The sequence below is a fragment of the Electrona antarctica genome (genome assembly GCF_951216825.1).
Source record: "Electrona antarctica genome assembly, chromosome: 6".
NCBI lineage: Eukaryota > Metazoa > Chordata > Actinopteri > Myctophiformes > Myctophidae > Electrona > Electrona antarctica.
Window position 1 is genome coordinate 36862891 of NC_136811.1, and position 15165 is coordinate 36878055.

Below are 15165 nucleotides of genomic sequence, written 5' to 3' on the forward strand. Positions count from 1 at the left end.
GCCAGTGCCCCACGGGCACCGTAATTAAAATGACAATAGTATGGTAATGGCTTTCCATCTCTGGAGTCCTCAATATCAAAAATCATACCCGTGTGAAGTGAGGGGCGCTCTTATCATCATACATCATCTCATTCCAGCCAATCACAATTTGCCTCCTCACTTTTGTCTTCAATGTTTGTGTTTACACAGACCCTCAAAGCTGGACATAGAAAAAAAAATCACACCCGTGTGAACTGAGTGGTTCAGTGACGTCACACACTAACCATAGCAACCATGCTCCTTTTTTGAGTGGACAGGTACACGAACATACAGACAAAGCTGGTTGTTGGAGTGGTTTGCACCACTAAAAAATTGAAGGTCATACTAGATTTGCAGAATCCGTGCCTTAGAATGAAACACTGACACAAACAATCACAGACATTGAAATTGCATGTTTGCATACTGCATATTTTGTGTAGATATGGCGTTACTCCCCTCTGCTACAACAGAGAAGGGGAATTACACCAGAATCAGAATGAGGAACTGTTTATTTGTGCAACAATGCACATTGCACAGATAGATTAGACCACATACATACATGGCCACCCAGTAAAGAAGTACAACTGCACATAACGTATACAAATGAAAAGAGGGCAGCAGGGACTTAAATGCAAAGTGGGACAATATAGTGTGAACAGTACAGGAGCTGAGGAGTGTAAATACAGTATTGAATATAGTAAAAAGATGGAATATATAGGAACTTAATTTAATGCATAGGCCTACAGTAAAGTAAAATCACTGCAGATTGTGCACAATATAGAATAAAAACAAGGCACAATACAAGTAAAACTTTTTTTCCAGCAATAGTGATAACGTAATAGAGTCAGTGTATCATCATTGCGACCATAGGTCACAGATTACTATGAAAACCTGCAAAACCTGTCGGTTAGGTCGAGTCTTGCCCTCAGGGCGTCTTACTGGTATCATATGTGCGAAGTGTTTCAGTATACTACTATGTGTATGTGCACTGTGCAGTGTGTAAGTATATAAAAATCACACCCGTGTGAACTGAGTGGTGTAAGGTCTTATATAGACTGATCAGCTGTGGTCTGACGTAATGAAATCACACCCGGGTGAACTGGGTGACCGTAGCAACCATGCTCATTTGGTACGAACAGACAGACACGTACACTAACAAAGCCAGTCGTAGGAGTGGTTTACACCACTCAATAAACAACCACATTTGCGTGGGGAAAAAAAGAAAGTATCAATACAGACAATTTATATAGTAGCTGTTGCAGCCAGAGGAAACATATAATATAACTAGAAAAAGTGCCCTTCCGGGCACAGGTCTCCACCAGTGTGTGTGATGTTTGGCAAAATGTGTAGGAGTAATATATAAATGTGTGTGTGTGTGTGTGTGTGTGTGTGTGTGACGCGGCTTGGCCTGTTGTAGCGCCACCATGAGGCTGATTCGAAAACTGTCAAGTGGCATTTCTTCCTCAGCCTAGTGGGAATATGCATGCACAGTTTCACCGCAATCGGACGCTGCGTTGAGTAGTTGTGGCGATTTGTACAAAACGGGTACAAAGCGGGCTACTCCTGAAAAGTTTAGAAGCCAATCGTAGCCAATGAGGGTGGATTATGAGAAATCAAACAAACCCGTCTTGATCACATGACTATGGAGAACATGTGTACTGATTTGCGTGAAATTTGGATAAAATCTGAAGGAGTAATATTAGAAAATGTGTTTTACATATGTCGGCCTCCTGGTGGCGCTATAAAGAGCAGATGTGAAAAATTCCAGGCAAAGGTTTTTCCTTGGCCTCTAGGGAGTTGGCATACAAAGTTATCCACAGATCCATGCAGTTAGAGGTAAAAACACTTTTCGTCCAGTTATAGCGCCACCATGAGGCTGAGTTGAAAATGTTCATGTGGCATTTCTTCCTCGGCCTAGTGGGAATGTGCGTGCACAATTTCACGGAAATCACACGATGTGTTCATGATTTGCAGCATTTTGTTTGAAACTGAGCACTCCTGCGAACTTTGGAAGCCAATCTTAGCCAATCAGGATGGAGTCTGAGAAATCTGAAAGACCTGTTTCGTTGAATGGCTCTAGAGAGACTGTGTACCAATTTGTGTGATGTTTGGACAAAATCTGTAGGTGTACTGTCCAAAAACTTGTTTTGCACAAATCGGCCTCCTGGTGGCGCTATAACAGGCCGTTCTGGAAAATGTGGGGCAGAGGTTCATCGTTGGCATCCAGGGAGTGTGTGTGCAAAGTTTGGCATCGACCGGGTTAACGGTGCCGGAGATTAGCTGGTAACAGACGGACGGAAGGACACACACACACACACACACACACACACACACACACGGACACACACACGGACGGAGTGCAAAACATACTCTCTCCCCATGCCTTCGGCCTGGTGGAGACAATAACAATTATACAGAATATTATGGGAGAATAAATGAGCAAAGCAGGATACTGTATGTATCAGAAGGGTGTCCAAAAGCATAATAAGTAGGTCTGCCTTATGTGCAGGATCCTTGGAGGCAGGTGTTTGATGGGGCAATGGCAGTCAGGGAATATAGGATCCAGGCACACCCAGTTCAGTCCCAGGTTAGATGCATTAACAGCAATCCTGGTCGGGACTGAGAGGGCGATCAACAAGCTCTCCACACATGTAGTAATGCGATGTGTTCTATTTTGCCTATTTTCTTTTTTTTTAATGTTTTTTTGTGGCTTTCGTCCTTTATTTTATATTTTCTATGAAGGGACAGACAGTAGGCTGACAGGAAATGGGGAGAGAGATGGGGGGGAAGACATGCAGTAAAGGCCGTCGGGATCGGGAGTCGAACCCGCGGCACACTGCCAGACTGGATTACCAGCCAAGGTGCCTGGACCATTGAGCCATGGCCCAGGCCATTTTGCCTATTTTTGTCAAAGAGATTTGTGGTAGAGGGGAAAAACCAGGATGACTGGAAGCAACGATGGAGGGCTCATCTGAGGACGACCTAGAGGGGAAAAAAGGAGAGGACCAAATATAGACACCTGGGTCTAACATATAGGGTTTAGGTGGGTAAAAGCTGATATGCAGTTAATAAAGCCTAACAACCCGACACACATACAACTTGGTAAGATGCTGGGGCGAGAGGAGCAGATGTAGGCCTTAACTAGCATTCTTGGGCATGGAGACAATCAATGGGGCCCTCATGGAGCATGTGGGGACAACAAGACCAGTTCAGGTCTTGCTGACCCGCCCGGAGATGCCCTCTGGGACAGCTGCTTCCCTGATGTCAGCACCCTATCTCTGAAATGTAAACATCAACATCCTGCGGTAAAGAGAGCATGTACAGCAGTATAGTGTGCCTTTGTTTAGGGAGCTGTAATATGAGGACATGCTCCACTAATGGTAATGTGCCTTTGACATGCAGTGGCATGTTCACAGACCCGCCATGCTCCCTCGTGTCCTTTTATGACTCCGAGTTTCCTGCATGTTTCAATCTCGGCCTGTATACTGATTTCCTCTATAGGATTAACACAGCGCTTGTCCTCGTATACACCGCCCCACACAACATAATGTAGTCTACTGATGTACGTGCTCTGCTATAAGGCCTGGGAGTTCCCCAGCAGCTCATATGCCTGTCTCCTCTTCAGCACAGGCCAAATTGTTATTGGTGAAGTGCTCCTTCTCCTGGTCTGTGATGGGACTGCAGGATCAATATACAACTAGTGCTCATTTAGTTTTTCTCTCAAAGAGGCATATTTGGGAGTATGTCTGCAAGCTCATAGGCTACTTGAATTCATACTACCTTCTGAATTAGGTCTACTTGCTTCACAATTAACTTTGGTGTTTTGCTAAAATGAATCATCATTTGATTTTGAAACAAGTGTGTACTGTATACAGTCTGTATAACATGACTATTAAATATGTATATGTTTTTAAGCAAATCCTAACTTCTGATTTTGTATGTAGCCTATAGTATTGACCTGGTAGAAAATATATCATGGATTCCCCTGAATCTCCAGTGGCACTATAGGGTTGCGGTTCGTTCAATCTCAGGTGATAGATAGGTGATTGTTCAAGTGTCAAGGCCAATGCATACTACACTAGGTAAACGAAATGCTCGCCCCAAAACACTCACCCACATTTTTTTTCAGCAGTATATTGTTTCATTTGATCTATCCCTCTAAAAGTACGACAGTATCACAGGGTAAAGCAAAGCTTTTTATTGCGAGTATTAGTGAAAGATACACTTCAAACTGAAGCAAAGCAACACTAAAAGGCCAACAACCTAGAGTTATAAAACAAGATAGACATTGAACTGAAAAAAAAGAAAAGAAAAAAGAAATTGTTGGTACAATGAGTCTTTGCAACATACAGAGGGACAGAGACATGGATCTCATGATGGTAAAAGGTTCAACGCGAATCCATTAGCTGGTGCCACACTCAATGGTATCAGAGAGCCTACGACCTTCAGTTTGAATTGACAATGATAACCAAACATCATGCTACATTGCATATGCCCAACAATATGAAGAATGGGCATGCAGTACAGTCACGCTTAATGTAGCATCCTTGACCACAGTAAAACATCACCCTTCAAACCATTGGCCATATTCACATGTCATATGGCTGCCATGTGAATATGGCAATTATGTACACTTGGGAAAAAGAAAAATAATCAGCATCAGATAGCCTAATCTCTTGAGCAATATTTGGTTCATAGTCGTTATTGGAATGCTAATGGACTGAAATAAATTAACATCTGATAGCTCAGGGAAGTAAACATTAGAGTAAACAAACATTAAACCAAAAAACAAAAACAGAAACAAGATTTGGCTTAATGGATGGAAGGCCAATTTGCTTTTAAAGAGGATTTACATCCCTCCAAAGCTCCATGTCTCTGATCCCGTGATGAAGAGAGAGACAATCAACAGACATCTAAATTAAAAGGAATAATTCATCATCACAACACCTTGGTTCAATATACAGGCACAGGTCTCTAATCCAGCACTTTGAGGAACACCTCTGGTTCCAGGCAGACCCAAGTCAAATAGCACTAATAGTACTTTTCATCATTTGCTCAATTTTCTGAATGCCACGTCCATGGAGGTTGCCACATAGAACACCACAATGTTTTTGTGACTAAGAAATTACCCGACACTGTCAGAACAGTCCTGATGTGGCATACTCCACACACCTGCAGCATCCAGGCTTAAACTTCTTTTTTTTTTTTTTCTTCTTCTTTTTTTGTAAAATACTATTACGCTGAAATGTTCCTGTTTGCACAGCCATTTAAAGGATAAAGATGAGTCAAGTTTTAAAAAAAGCTTGCACTTTTTCATAATGTCAGAGCTCACCAGTACTGGTTAGTGGTTAAAGTGAGAGACACAACCAAGATGCCTATTGGGGGAATGAGGGCACACACACAGTAGGTAGGCTTCCCAGGACAGGAATCCCTAAGTCACACATGAATCTGAACCCACTTAAGGCAGACTATTGTGGAATGAGATCTACTTCTGCTGTAAAAGGTTCTGGCACAAGAAAAGAGCTTGACAAGAGACAATTAAAGAGGACAGAAGCAACTCCTACAATAATAATACAAAAAAAAGACCATAGTTCATATACTTCTGCCTTTAAAACAGGGTTTGTTCCTTCCCGCTATTCTCTATGCTCTCCCACCAGCCCTGTACTGGCTTGGGGATTTACATGGCTAATGTACAAACTAGCAGCTTGGGATGAGAAAGTTAGGTTTTTTTTTAACACTCAGTGTGGTTCAGAAATGGTTCCCTTCGTCAACAGAGATGAACTGCAACATGTTGGGGGTTGGCATTCTGCCTTCTCAGATGGTTAGAGACCAATAGAGGGTAAATAAATAGTACAACAAAAATAAGAGGGTGAAGAACTGACCCGTTCCCTTTTCTGTGAACAAAAGTGAAACTGCTTGACACAGGGCCTGTTAACAGGTCACCTCATCCCCCTCCTCAACTCACAGGACCTGTTAACAGGTCACTTCAACCCCCTCCTCAACTCGGACCCCTTCCATGTTGTTGTGCTTGCACGTCTAGGGAGAATAAGGCGTCAACATGGAGGGGGAGGGGCTTAAGGCCTCATCCTCCAAGCTCCGCCCCCACCATGCTGCAAGTGATGCGGAGACTCCAGCCGCTTATATGCACTCTCAATAAATACACCATAAAATATGTCGCATATATATTTCATATATATATATATTTAAAGAACACCACATTTAAATAGGACAACAAAATAAAGTCGGCTCAAAGAACTACGAAAGTCGATTAAGTGTTAAGACAAAACAAAGATAGTTTACAGTTATACTTTTTTTTGTCTCTAAAATAGTTATAAGAATATCGCAACCAGGCATTACTCAAGCATTGAACGGTCATAAAAGCAATATTTGCAGTTTTCTCTCATGTAGTATAACATAATGCAGCATACCTAGGTAAGTGAGGTGCAGTGTTTTGAGATCTCTTGTATTAGAAAGTTTTAACCCCTTTGGAATCACAAGGTACCCACAGAACGTACACTAACGTCCAGGACAAGAGGAACTGCTGTGCTCCCTCCACCCCCCACCCCTCCAAGGACAACATGGCAGGGCATTGCACTAGGATGAAAGAATGCCATGGGCTGTCACCAAGTAAGGCTGGGTACCGTTGAAGAATATTAAAGCAATACTGGTCGTTTACACCCCCCCCCCCCCCCCCCACCCATAACTTTCGACATGTTGAAGACATGTTTCATCATGCAATAGCGTAACTTACAGTAAGTTTCACATCCATGTATCCGATTCTCAACATAGTACTGCTTATAATTCCTCAGAGAGATGCCCGTAAACAGGAACACGTTTTTAATTCTTTCTCTAACAATCATCAATTTTCAATGCCTTATGATGCTTAAAATAAAATGAAATAAAGAGCAAGACAGAATCTGTATAGTAATCTTCTTTCTCAACACCCAGCCCTAGATGTTATGAATTGTGGTGTCCGTGTGGGTTGGGGGGTACTCAACCGAGCTGTCAGTGAGGTCACATGAGCATGAGGCACACTTTTAAAAATGACTGCTTTTTTTGGATCACCATCCCTTCGGCTCCTCATTCACATCTCTGAGTCTTTGATCCTTTCCTAACTTTAACCTAGCACGAAGGGATTGGAGGGATAGATATCAAAAGCTCTTGGCCATTTGTCTGTGTGAGAGTGGCAGTCTATAAAGTGCTGTGCTATGTTTGTCATTCATTCATGGGCTGGGATGCGTTACACCACACTAGTGTTACTATGCCCTCTTTTTACATCTTATTTGAAATTCCCTCAATGCACATTCTACTGTACCAACGACACCATTGGTCCAAGACACTAAATGCAAACACTAAGCAAAAGCTCAACCACAAATCACATACTTGGCATATAGTCTATCTATAAGTCTTAATATTTAGGAACACAAGTTTGAATCTTCAATTCATCTCTAGAATATAAACTGTGTACTGTATGTACGTGTGTGTGTGTGTGTGTGTGTGTGTGTGTGTGTAAATGCAGCCATTTCTGCATTACAATGCGTTCTTGAAAAGGTTTTTCTTTGATTTGATGTTTGTCTTTCGTTTACAGCACCATCAAGAGGAAAGGCACTTTCAGTGGACTTTTTTCTCATTTCTTTACTACATTCCACACCAAATACAGAAAAGCCATAATCTGGGATTTTTACTCATGAAATACAAAGGACACAGTGACATTTTAAAATTGTATTTGGGCTATTTTTCTTCCCCAGATGTCTGTCACGTTGTGGGAAAGGTTTCGACATTTGTTTTGACACCCTTCTTTTTGCCTAAAATTGGCTAACTGAAAGTTTTCACATTCTACTACGAAACCAAGGACATAAAGCTCTCAGACTGAAGAACAGCAGTGAGAAACTGAAGGACAAATGTCAAACCTTTATAACCACACCAACTTGTTGGTGATGTAAAAGGCCACAAAAAATGTCTAGTGTACACAACAGACCCCAAATGGCCTTTTTCATTTTAGGTCACTTCTCCACTAGCTAGCATTTGCAAAGCAGAACTGATGGTGGTTTCAGCAAGTTGTAAGCCAGGCAAACACATTTGCTATGTAAACATGTGTTCAATTGCACTCAAGAGTTTAGTTTGGACACAACTGCATCAACATCCATCAGAAACAGCAGATATTCCGCTTTAACGGCATACCAATACTCGCATATATCAAGAACCTTCAGTGGCATACAGACCAGACTTCTCCAACAAACAACATGACCAACCGCATACACTCAGAATTAACTATAATCAGCATAGATTCTGAACGAATTGCACACCCTGCTAGAAAATACCACAGAATCTATTGGATCATACACTTAGGCTCTGTGTCCACCAAGCACAACTTTTCTTTAAGCAAATAGCACGAGATATATACTTGGTAGAAGCGCTCCGAGCACCAAAGACCTATACAATGCCATGCTTTCAGCACTATTGGAAACAAGGTCAACAATCGTAGGTACGCCAGAGCCGCTTCAAAGGGGAAAGGCAGAGCACCTAAAGGGGACGGGCATTGGTTCAAAACGAATGCACTGAAGCAGGTTGAGTCTACTTAAGTGAGAAGTCCCCTCTATCAATTCAATGTTGCAATTTTTGAACATTTATGGAAAAAAAATAAAAACGAATAAATAATTCCAAGTTGCATACTGTGTGGAAATCATTTACAATAAATTTGGAAACAAACCTACCAGAAACCTGCAAAGTAGGAGTGTGTATGTCGGGTATGTGTGTGCACGTGTGCCGCTGTGAAACGAAAGAGTCGTTTGTTCTTGTTGCAGAGGTTCTATTTCGTTCAAGAAAACAATGGCCCCGAAGATTAGACATGAAGAAGGTTGAACACATCGGTCTCAATGGCTGCCTCGACTCTACGAAAGAGTTCTCATTCAAAGAGAATGACGATGGATACGATAGTCTCTTGGCAAACATCCCCAAAGCCTAGGAATTGAGGAAGTGGCTGAAGGCATACTATATTATTATTAGAATTTGATAAATTAACAGAAAGGAGTATATTTCCATAAGTTTGGAAGGTATAAAGAATGACGTACACCCATTACTGTTGCCCAGCCAAATATCCAACCGGCCTGGGTAGACTAGAGGTCTTGGGACGACATCATCTCAACTTATTTACGAACTTTAAATGGGTAAGAGGCCCAGCTTAATGGCTTGGAACAGGTATGGAATGCAAGTGCCCAGCGGGCCACTTTTGGTAAGCAGAACTGGTGATGAACCGGTCCCAGCTTTTTGTGTTATGGAGTAACACAAAAACCTAAGATTTTCACAATGAATGTACTCTACACAATGAATCTTTGAGATGGTGCAGCACAAGAAAGCATTGTGACCATCCCACAATGTCTAGTAGTCATCCAAGAACCCTCTAAGGATTCTAGCCACCAGGGATTAGTACGTATATAGATAAGTATATAGAGAGAGATTCAATGTTGGCCTGCTGGAGAGAAAGAAGATGAAGCCTGAGAAGATGCCAACTAAGTTCAAGTCATTGAGGTGGGAATCAACTCAAACAGTTTGAAGTGGCTAAAGTGGCCCGGAAAAGGGAAGTCTGGGATTCTCTGTTGCAGCTGTTACCTCCATAACCATACTATAAGTGGACAAAGACGGATGAATGGATGGGCATTTGAAGAAAAGAAAAAAAAGAGAGAAGTTCATACAGATAATGTGGGTCCATTTCAAAAGTGCACATAGTACAAGACTAGGTTGAGTCAACAATGTTCGCATCTAGAAATGTTGATATGAAATGTATTACATGAACTACAGGTGAAATAGGGATCGACAAAGAACTTAGTTTTTACTTTGTGCTAAGCGCCGCCCCTTTGGAGCTGCTCTGAACAGCAGAACAAGGAACAATCCAGGGTTGCTGCCAGGTGGACACGTGGCCTTACTGACCAAACCTCACTTCTGTCCTTCTATCCTAATCTTTCCTATACGTCCTATGGGATTGGATGGGACCCCACTGGCTGTGGAATGTAGTCCTCTGGTATTGGGATTTGGGAGTGAACAGTCAGCAGTGAAGGGAACCATGAGACAATATGAAATCATAGTCACTGCCATTGTATTTTGTAATGCACATGGAAGTGCTCAGGTGAGGAGAGGAGGAAAACAACCAAGGTTACATGCCGACATAACCCAAATTTTAAAATAAAAAACAAACCCGCCGCAAATTATTCTTTCATCATACGTGTCCTTGACATGTCTCAAGGAGCAGCTGTGAGCACCAGTTGATTAAAATAACATAACATTCAAGAGCAGGAATTATGCTCTTATAATTCAAGCTACCCCATTTTTGTTGTACTGTATATCATCATGACCATATAATCACAATAGGGATAGCAACAACACGTTTCAATATTCCAAAATTCTGTACCACAGGCCTCTCTCTGAACACCTACAAAAAAAGGGACAAATAAGAATTGGATGGAAGGTCACCATCTTTTGTTTTTTCTTCTTCCAACAAAAGCAACGGGTGGCCAGTCCACAACCTTACTATAGCTGAACAGTCCAGACACGCTTTACTAATAGCAATAACAACCCCATAATTGTACATAGAAATACACTATACGTTATACAGTGACACAGAAACAAGTCAACAGTCTATTGGAATAATAAAATGTCATTATACTTTTTAACCGTAAATAATCATGATACAATTATTACTAAGATTAATAACTAGACTACATTTTTTAGAACTTTTTTGTTAGCAAAAATAAGTAGTGTGCATTACATAATTTAAAATGTACAAATATACTTTCAATCTGGCTTTTAAAAAGGCTTTCGGACACTAGTGAAAATCGTGAAGGCTCAAACCCCTTTGGCTTCCACAGCGGGAATGCTAGCCTTGGAAAGGCATTCAAATGCAACAATGCAGGACAACGGGGCAATGTACCCTAATCCTATACCGTTACACCACACCGTCCAGCCAAGGGGCAGTCTTTACCACTGTACCATTTGCAGATTTTAGTTTTTGCTGTCTGTTGAGGCAAAGTCCTAAATCCAGAGTTTGTCTGCACAAACAATGCCGGGAGGACCTTCTCATAACACCTCTCAAAGCATTAGGTTAGCCATTTTCATCTACATGTTTTTGTACCGTGCCCACCCCCTATCCCACTCCCTCTCAACGCAGAGACTCCACATTCAGAGTGAATAGCACCACGCCTGTGTTCAGTCTGATACACATGCTTCATTTAGTGCAGATTATCATTATAACTCTTTAAAACACCACAGGACAAGCTTCAGACCACGAAGAGCACAGAGGAGCTATGTGGTGAGTACATCCTCCAACACAAACACACCCTGTCATTCCGACAGCTGGCTCCCATTAGATAGTTAAGCTTCTTCTAGTGAAGATATGCAGTCAGCCACTTGGATCCTATGTTTGGGTCTGAAGCCAGTCCTAAACCATTACTTATTTGGGACTGGTTTCACCAGACATGGATTTCACCTAGTCTTCCAAAGAGTGACCTCCACTGAAATAAATGACCTTTGGTCTTATAGGCTAAGCTGAATCCAGTATGTGAAACTGTCCCTTTAAAGTACTCAACAGAAGATAGCAGCCGGATCCATGTCTGATGAAGTTTAAACAAAAGCCAGTGCAGCTTGCTCTGCTGGAATACTGTGGCTAAGCAAAGACAACAGCTTCAACTGTCGTATAGGCAAACACCATACATATCGGTCTTGGGACGATTAGAATGAGATGTATGGAACAGTCAGGCGATGGAATTTACTGCACAATCCAAAGCTCTTTGAGGAGAGTTACGAGGCAGTAGCAGATGCTGACTTGCTTCAAACTGAGTTATGCTGCCCATTTGTTCAGAACACAAAGTTTGTTCATTTGAATAGTTTCGTTCCATTACGAAAAACAAAAAGGGACATTTTTCATTTCAAAATTATAACACATTAAAACAATGGTATTTTGTAAAGAATTATAGGTAATTTAACTATTTCATTGATAACATGACACTTAAACTGGATCCTATGTTTTAGAGATGATAAACTTCAGGTGATGTTTTGTGAAGTTTTAGAAATGAACACCTAATTTGTCCCTAATGGGAACCTCTTAAAAATCTGTTACACCGGTTTCAAAACACTAAACCCTTCCCTTCTTCCAGGCACTTGACTACCACCCCATTATGGCATAAATACACTGTGTATTGTTGCTACTGGGTGAAAACCTTGCATCTCCAAAATGTCAACTCAACAGGAATTAAGAAAGGCCACCTTGTTAAGCCGTCTGCCATGCATTTGTTAATTTATACATTTAAAGGGGCTTCATAACATCAAGGTCAGAACATTTTCTCAACCCACAAAAGGTCCATGTACTGTAATCCTCCCATTCAAGTAAAACATGAAAAATCATCAAAACTAGATTTACCAGGTCTTCACCTAACAATGTAACCATAAAAAAGACCTTCCTCCAAGGAACAATAAATAAAAGTGCCTTATATGTGGCAAACTTTGTTTTGTTTATAAGAAAATGCGTATTTGTCAAATGAGATGTGCTACTTTTCTTTTGATGCACTACACCCCAATATCTCCACCCCTCTCTTAAATGATTATTGCACTAGAGGAAACTCTCGATATGATCTGTTGAACAAATTCACCCACTGTCACAAAGATAAAATACTGTAACAAGCACAGAGTCGGAATTAAAGCAGCTATGAATACCAATAGTAAAAACACAAGCTTGCCGGCTTGAGAGAATTAATAAATATTGAAAAGCCTGATTATAAAAACAATAATAATAATACAATTTAGGTTCATATAGCCATGTTGCACATTATAAAGCCCCATAGATGGCTGCTATAGAGCAATTGTTATTACCATCATTGAATATGATCTGTGCCACTGTTTAAATATGGCAGTACTGCTCGATGCGAACGGAAATTCACCCTAAATCATATGTAGAACAACCACCTTGTAGCCTAAAGGTGGCACTGTATTCCAAAATAACAGCTTGTTGTGTACACATAGGTGATGGATTGACACTCTCGTGGCAAGTCCCCATGGGCTGAAACAGATTAGACACAGGAAAAGAAAATGTTTGAAGTACCCATCATCTAATGCTCTATAATTACCACTTTATCACCCCATAAATTGACCTATTCTTATTCTCTGCTTCAACCACTAAAAAAAAGAAAAAAAGAAAAGAAAAAAAAAAAACACAAAACAAACAGTAAAACTGATAATGCAGAAAAGTGCGGCTGCTCAAATTGACTTTAAGTACTGTAAAAGGGCATGATATTAAGGGGGGGAGGCAGTGGATTTGAAGTAGTGTGCCAAGCCACAGGCCAGCCGCAGAGGGGGAGTAAAACAAACAAGAAAGTATATATATCCTGGACCAGAAGTGAAGTGTAGGCAGGCGAGGGAGGGAAGATGGGCGTTGTGTTGAGGGGCCCTATATGAAACGAAGGGAAAATTAAATAGTTGGCTGGTTTAATATTGCATAATAGTGCCAAGTTTCTCTGGTTTTTAAAGCAGCGTTTGTATCCTCAGTCCAGTGTGGAGGGGACAGCCTCCTCTCCCTCCCTCCTCCCTCTGCACAGTGTCAGGTCCGGATTGACTAGGTGTATGGGTGAGTGGAAGGGGCGTCTCATACCTACAAGGACTCCTTGACTGGCAGGCCAGCTGTGTTATAAGGGAGTGTGTATATCTGTGCATTTATGAGGTGTGTGTGTGTGTGTGTGTGTGTGTGTGTGTGTGTGTGTGTGTGTGTGTGGGTCTGATGTAAGCTCAGGCGAAGTACATGGTCCTCAGTGTGTCGTGGTGAATCTGAACAGCTTTGGCCAGCGCCTGAGGGTCCCGGCCGTTACTCTGACCGGATACATGGCTGCCCTCCGCGCTGAGGACAGGAGAAAATGAGAAACAGATGATCGTTAATCACACAGTCCCCAAAATAGGGTTGGGAAACGAGTGAGTGCAAGCAAGGTCGCGAGCGCAAGCCGCACTTCCTGCGATGAGAACCAAGCTATAAGGCGAGCATAGTGGGTAGACGAGGAACCTAGGAGACATAAGCCATGGGTCTATTTTTAGCCACCTTCCACTCCCTTGCTACCTCCTTCACCGCCTCACCTGTCATGCTCTTTGTCCACCAGATGGTAGCGGGCACGGAAGGCCACCAGGTGTGCGTAGTAGGCTGGTGCGGGGATGGAGACAGAGCGGGTACAGCGCACATAAGTGTGGCACAGCTGGTAAGTGAGCAGCTGGAACTCGTCAGCGGTGAAGCAGTTGTCGTCCCACAGCACATGGTAGTGGGAGGGCCGACTGGTGCCCTTGGGAGAGGCAGATGACATGTGGTTATGAAATAGAATGTAAAATACACACACACACACGCCCTCCTCCCTGGCCTCTCTATGTTTGTGTGCGCGTGTGTGTGTGTGTGTGTGTGTGTGTGTGTGTGTGTGTGTGTGAGAGCGGTATTGGCTGCTAAAAACTCAGCTTCCCATCATGCACCTGTATGTGCACAGTGTGAAGCTCAACAGCACCACTTTGTCACCTGTCGGTACCCTAGACCAGAGGTTCCCAACCACCGGTCCACGGGACATGTGCCACTGGTACACGAGAAGGGAATCCCAAGTTTTCCCGGATTTTCCGTCAGTGACTGTGATTTATAAATGCCTTCGAGTCTGTGTTACTTCCGTTTTGCGTAGCATAACAGTGACATCATCACTGTCCAATCCTTGGTATCTTTAATGTGTGCTCAGCCTCAGCGAGCAGCAGCAGCGGACCAACAACAGCTGCAGCCTATTTTATCACGATTGCGCTAATGAAACAAAACACTACACGGTGACGGTACAGGATTATTATTTCATGTCAAATCATTCAAGTATCAGAAGATGATGTTACCCAGGTAAAGTAATGCGTCACTCTACATGATTAACTAAAGTTTTCCACATGTCCAAAGTCATTTCTGAAAAAGACATAAGCCTAATCTTCTTTTTTTTTTAAAATCATACTATCATTGTTGATATATAATGCCATTTAGGTCAATGATATAACATTATTTTGTGATATAATAATAATATAGCAGCGGCTAGCCTATTTAAGGGCCAGTCAACTGTCTTCCGTGAGAACGTTAGGTTTGATGATGCGCAACACTCCCCCACCCCCACC

General features: G+C 42.1%; 1 protein-coding gene across 4 annotated transcripts in view; it reads right to left on the bottom strand.

The window, feature by feature from the left end:
- Positions 1–4201: 4201 nt before the first annotated feature.
- Positions 4202–15165, bottom strand: part of LOC306925276 (protein argonaute-3) — a 60347-nt gene continuing 49383 nt past the window's right edge. For all 4 annotated transcript variants that reach the window (XM_079504004.1, XM_079504002.1, XM_079504003.1 and 1 more), the window contains 2 exons: positions 14125–14324; positions 4202–13894 (listed from right to left, as the gene is read on the bottom strand). In XM_079504004.1, the coding sequence (XP_079360130.1) occupies positions 13786–13894; positions 14125–14324 (309 nt within the window). In that variant the 3' untranslated portion in view covers positions 4202–13785. The remainder of the gene's footprint in view (positions 13895–14124; positions 14325–15165) is intronic.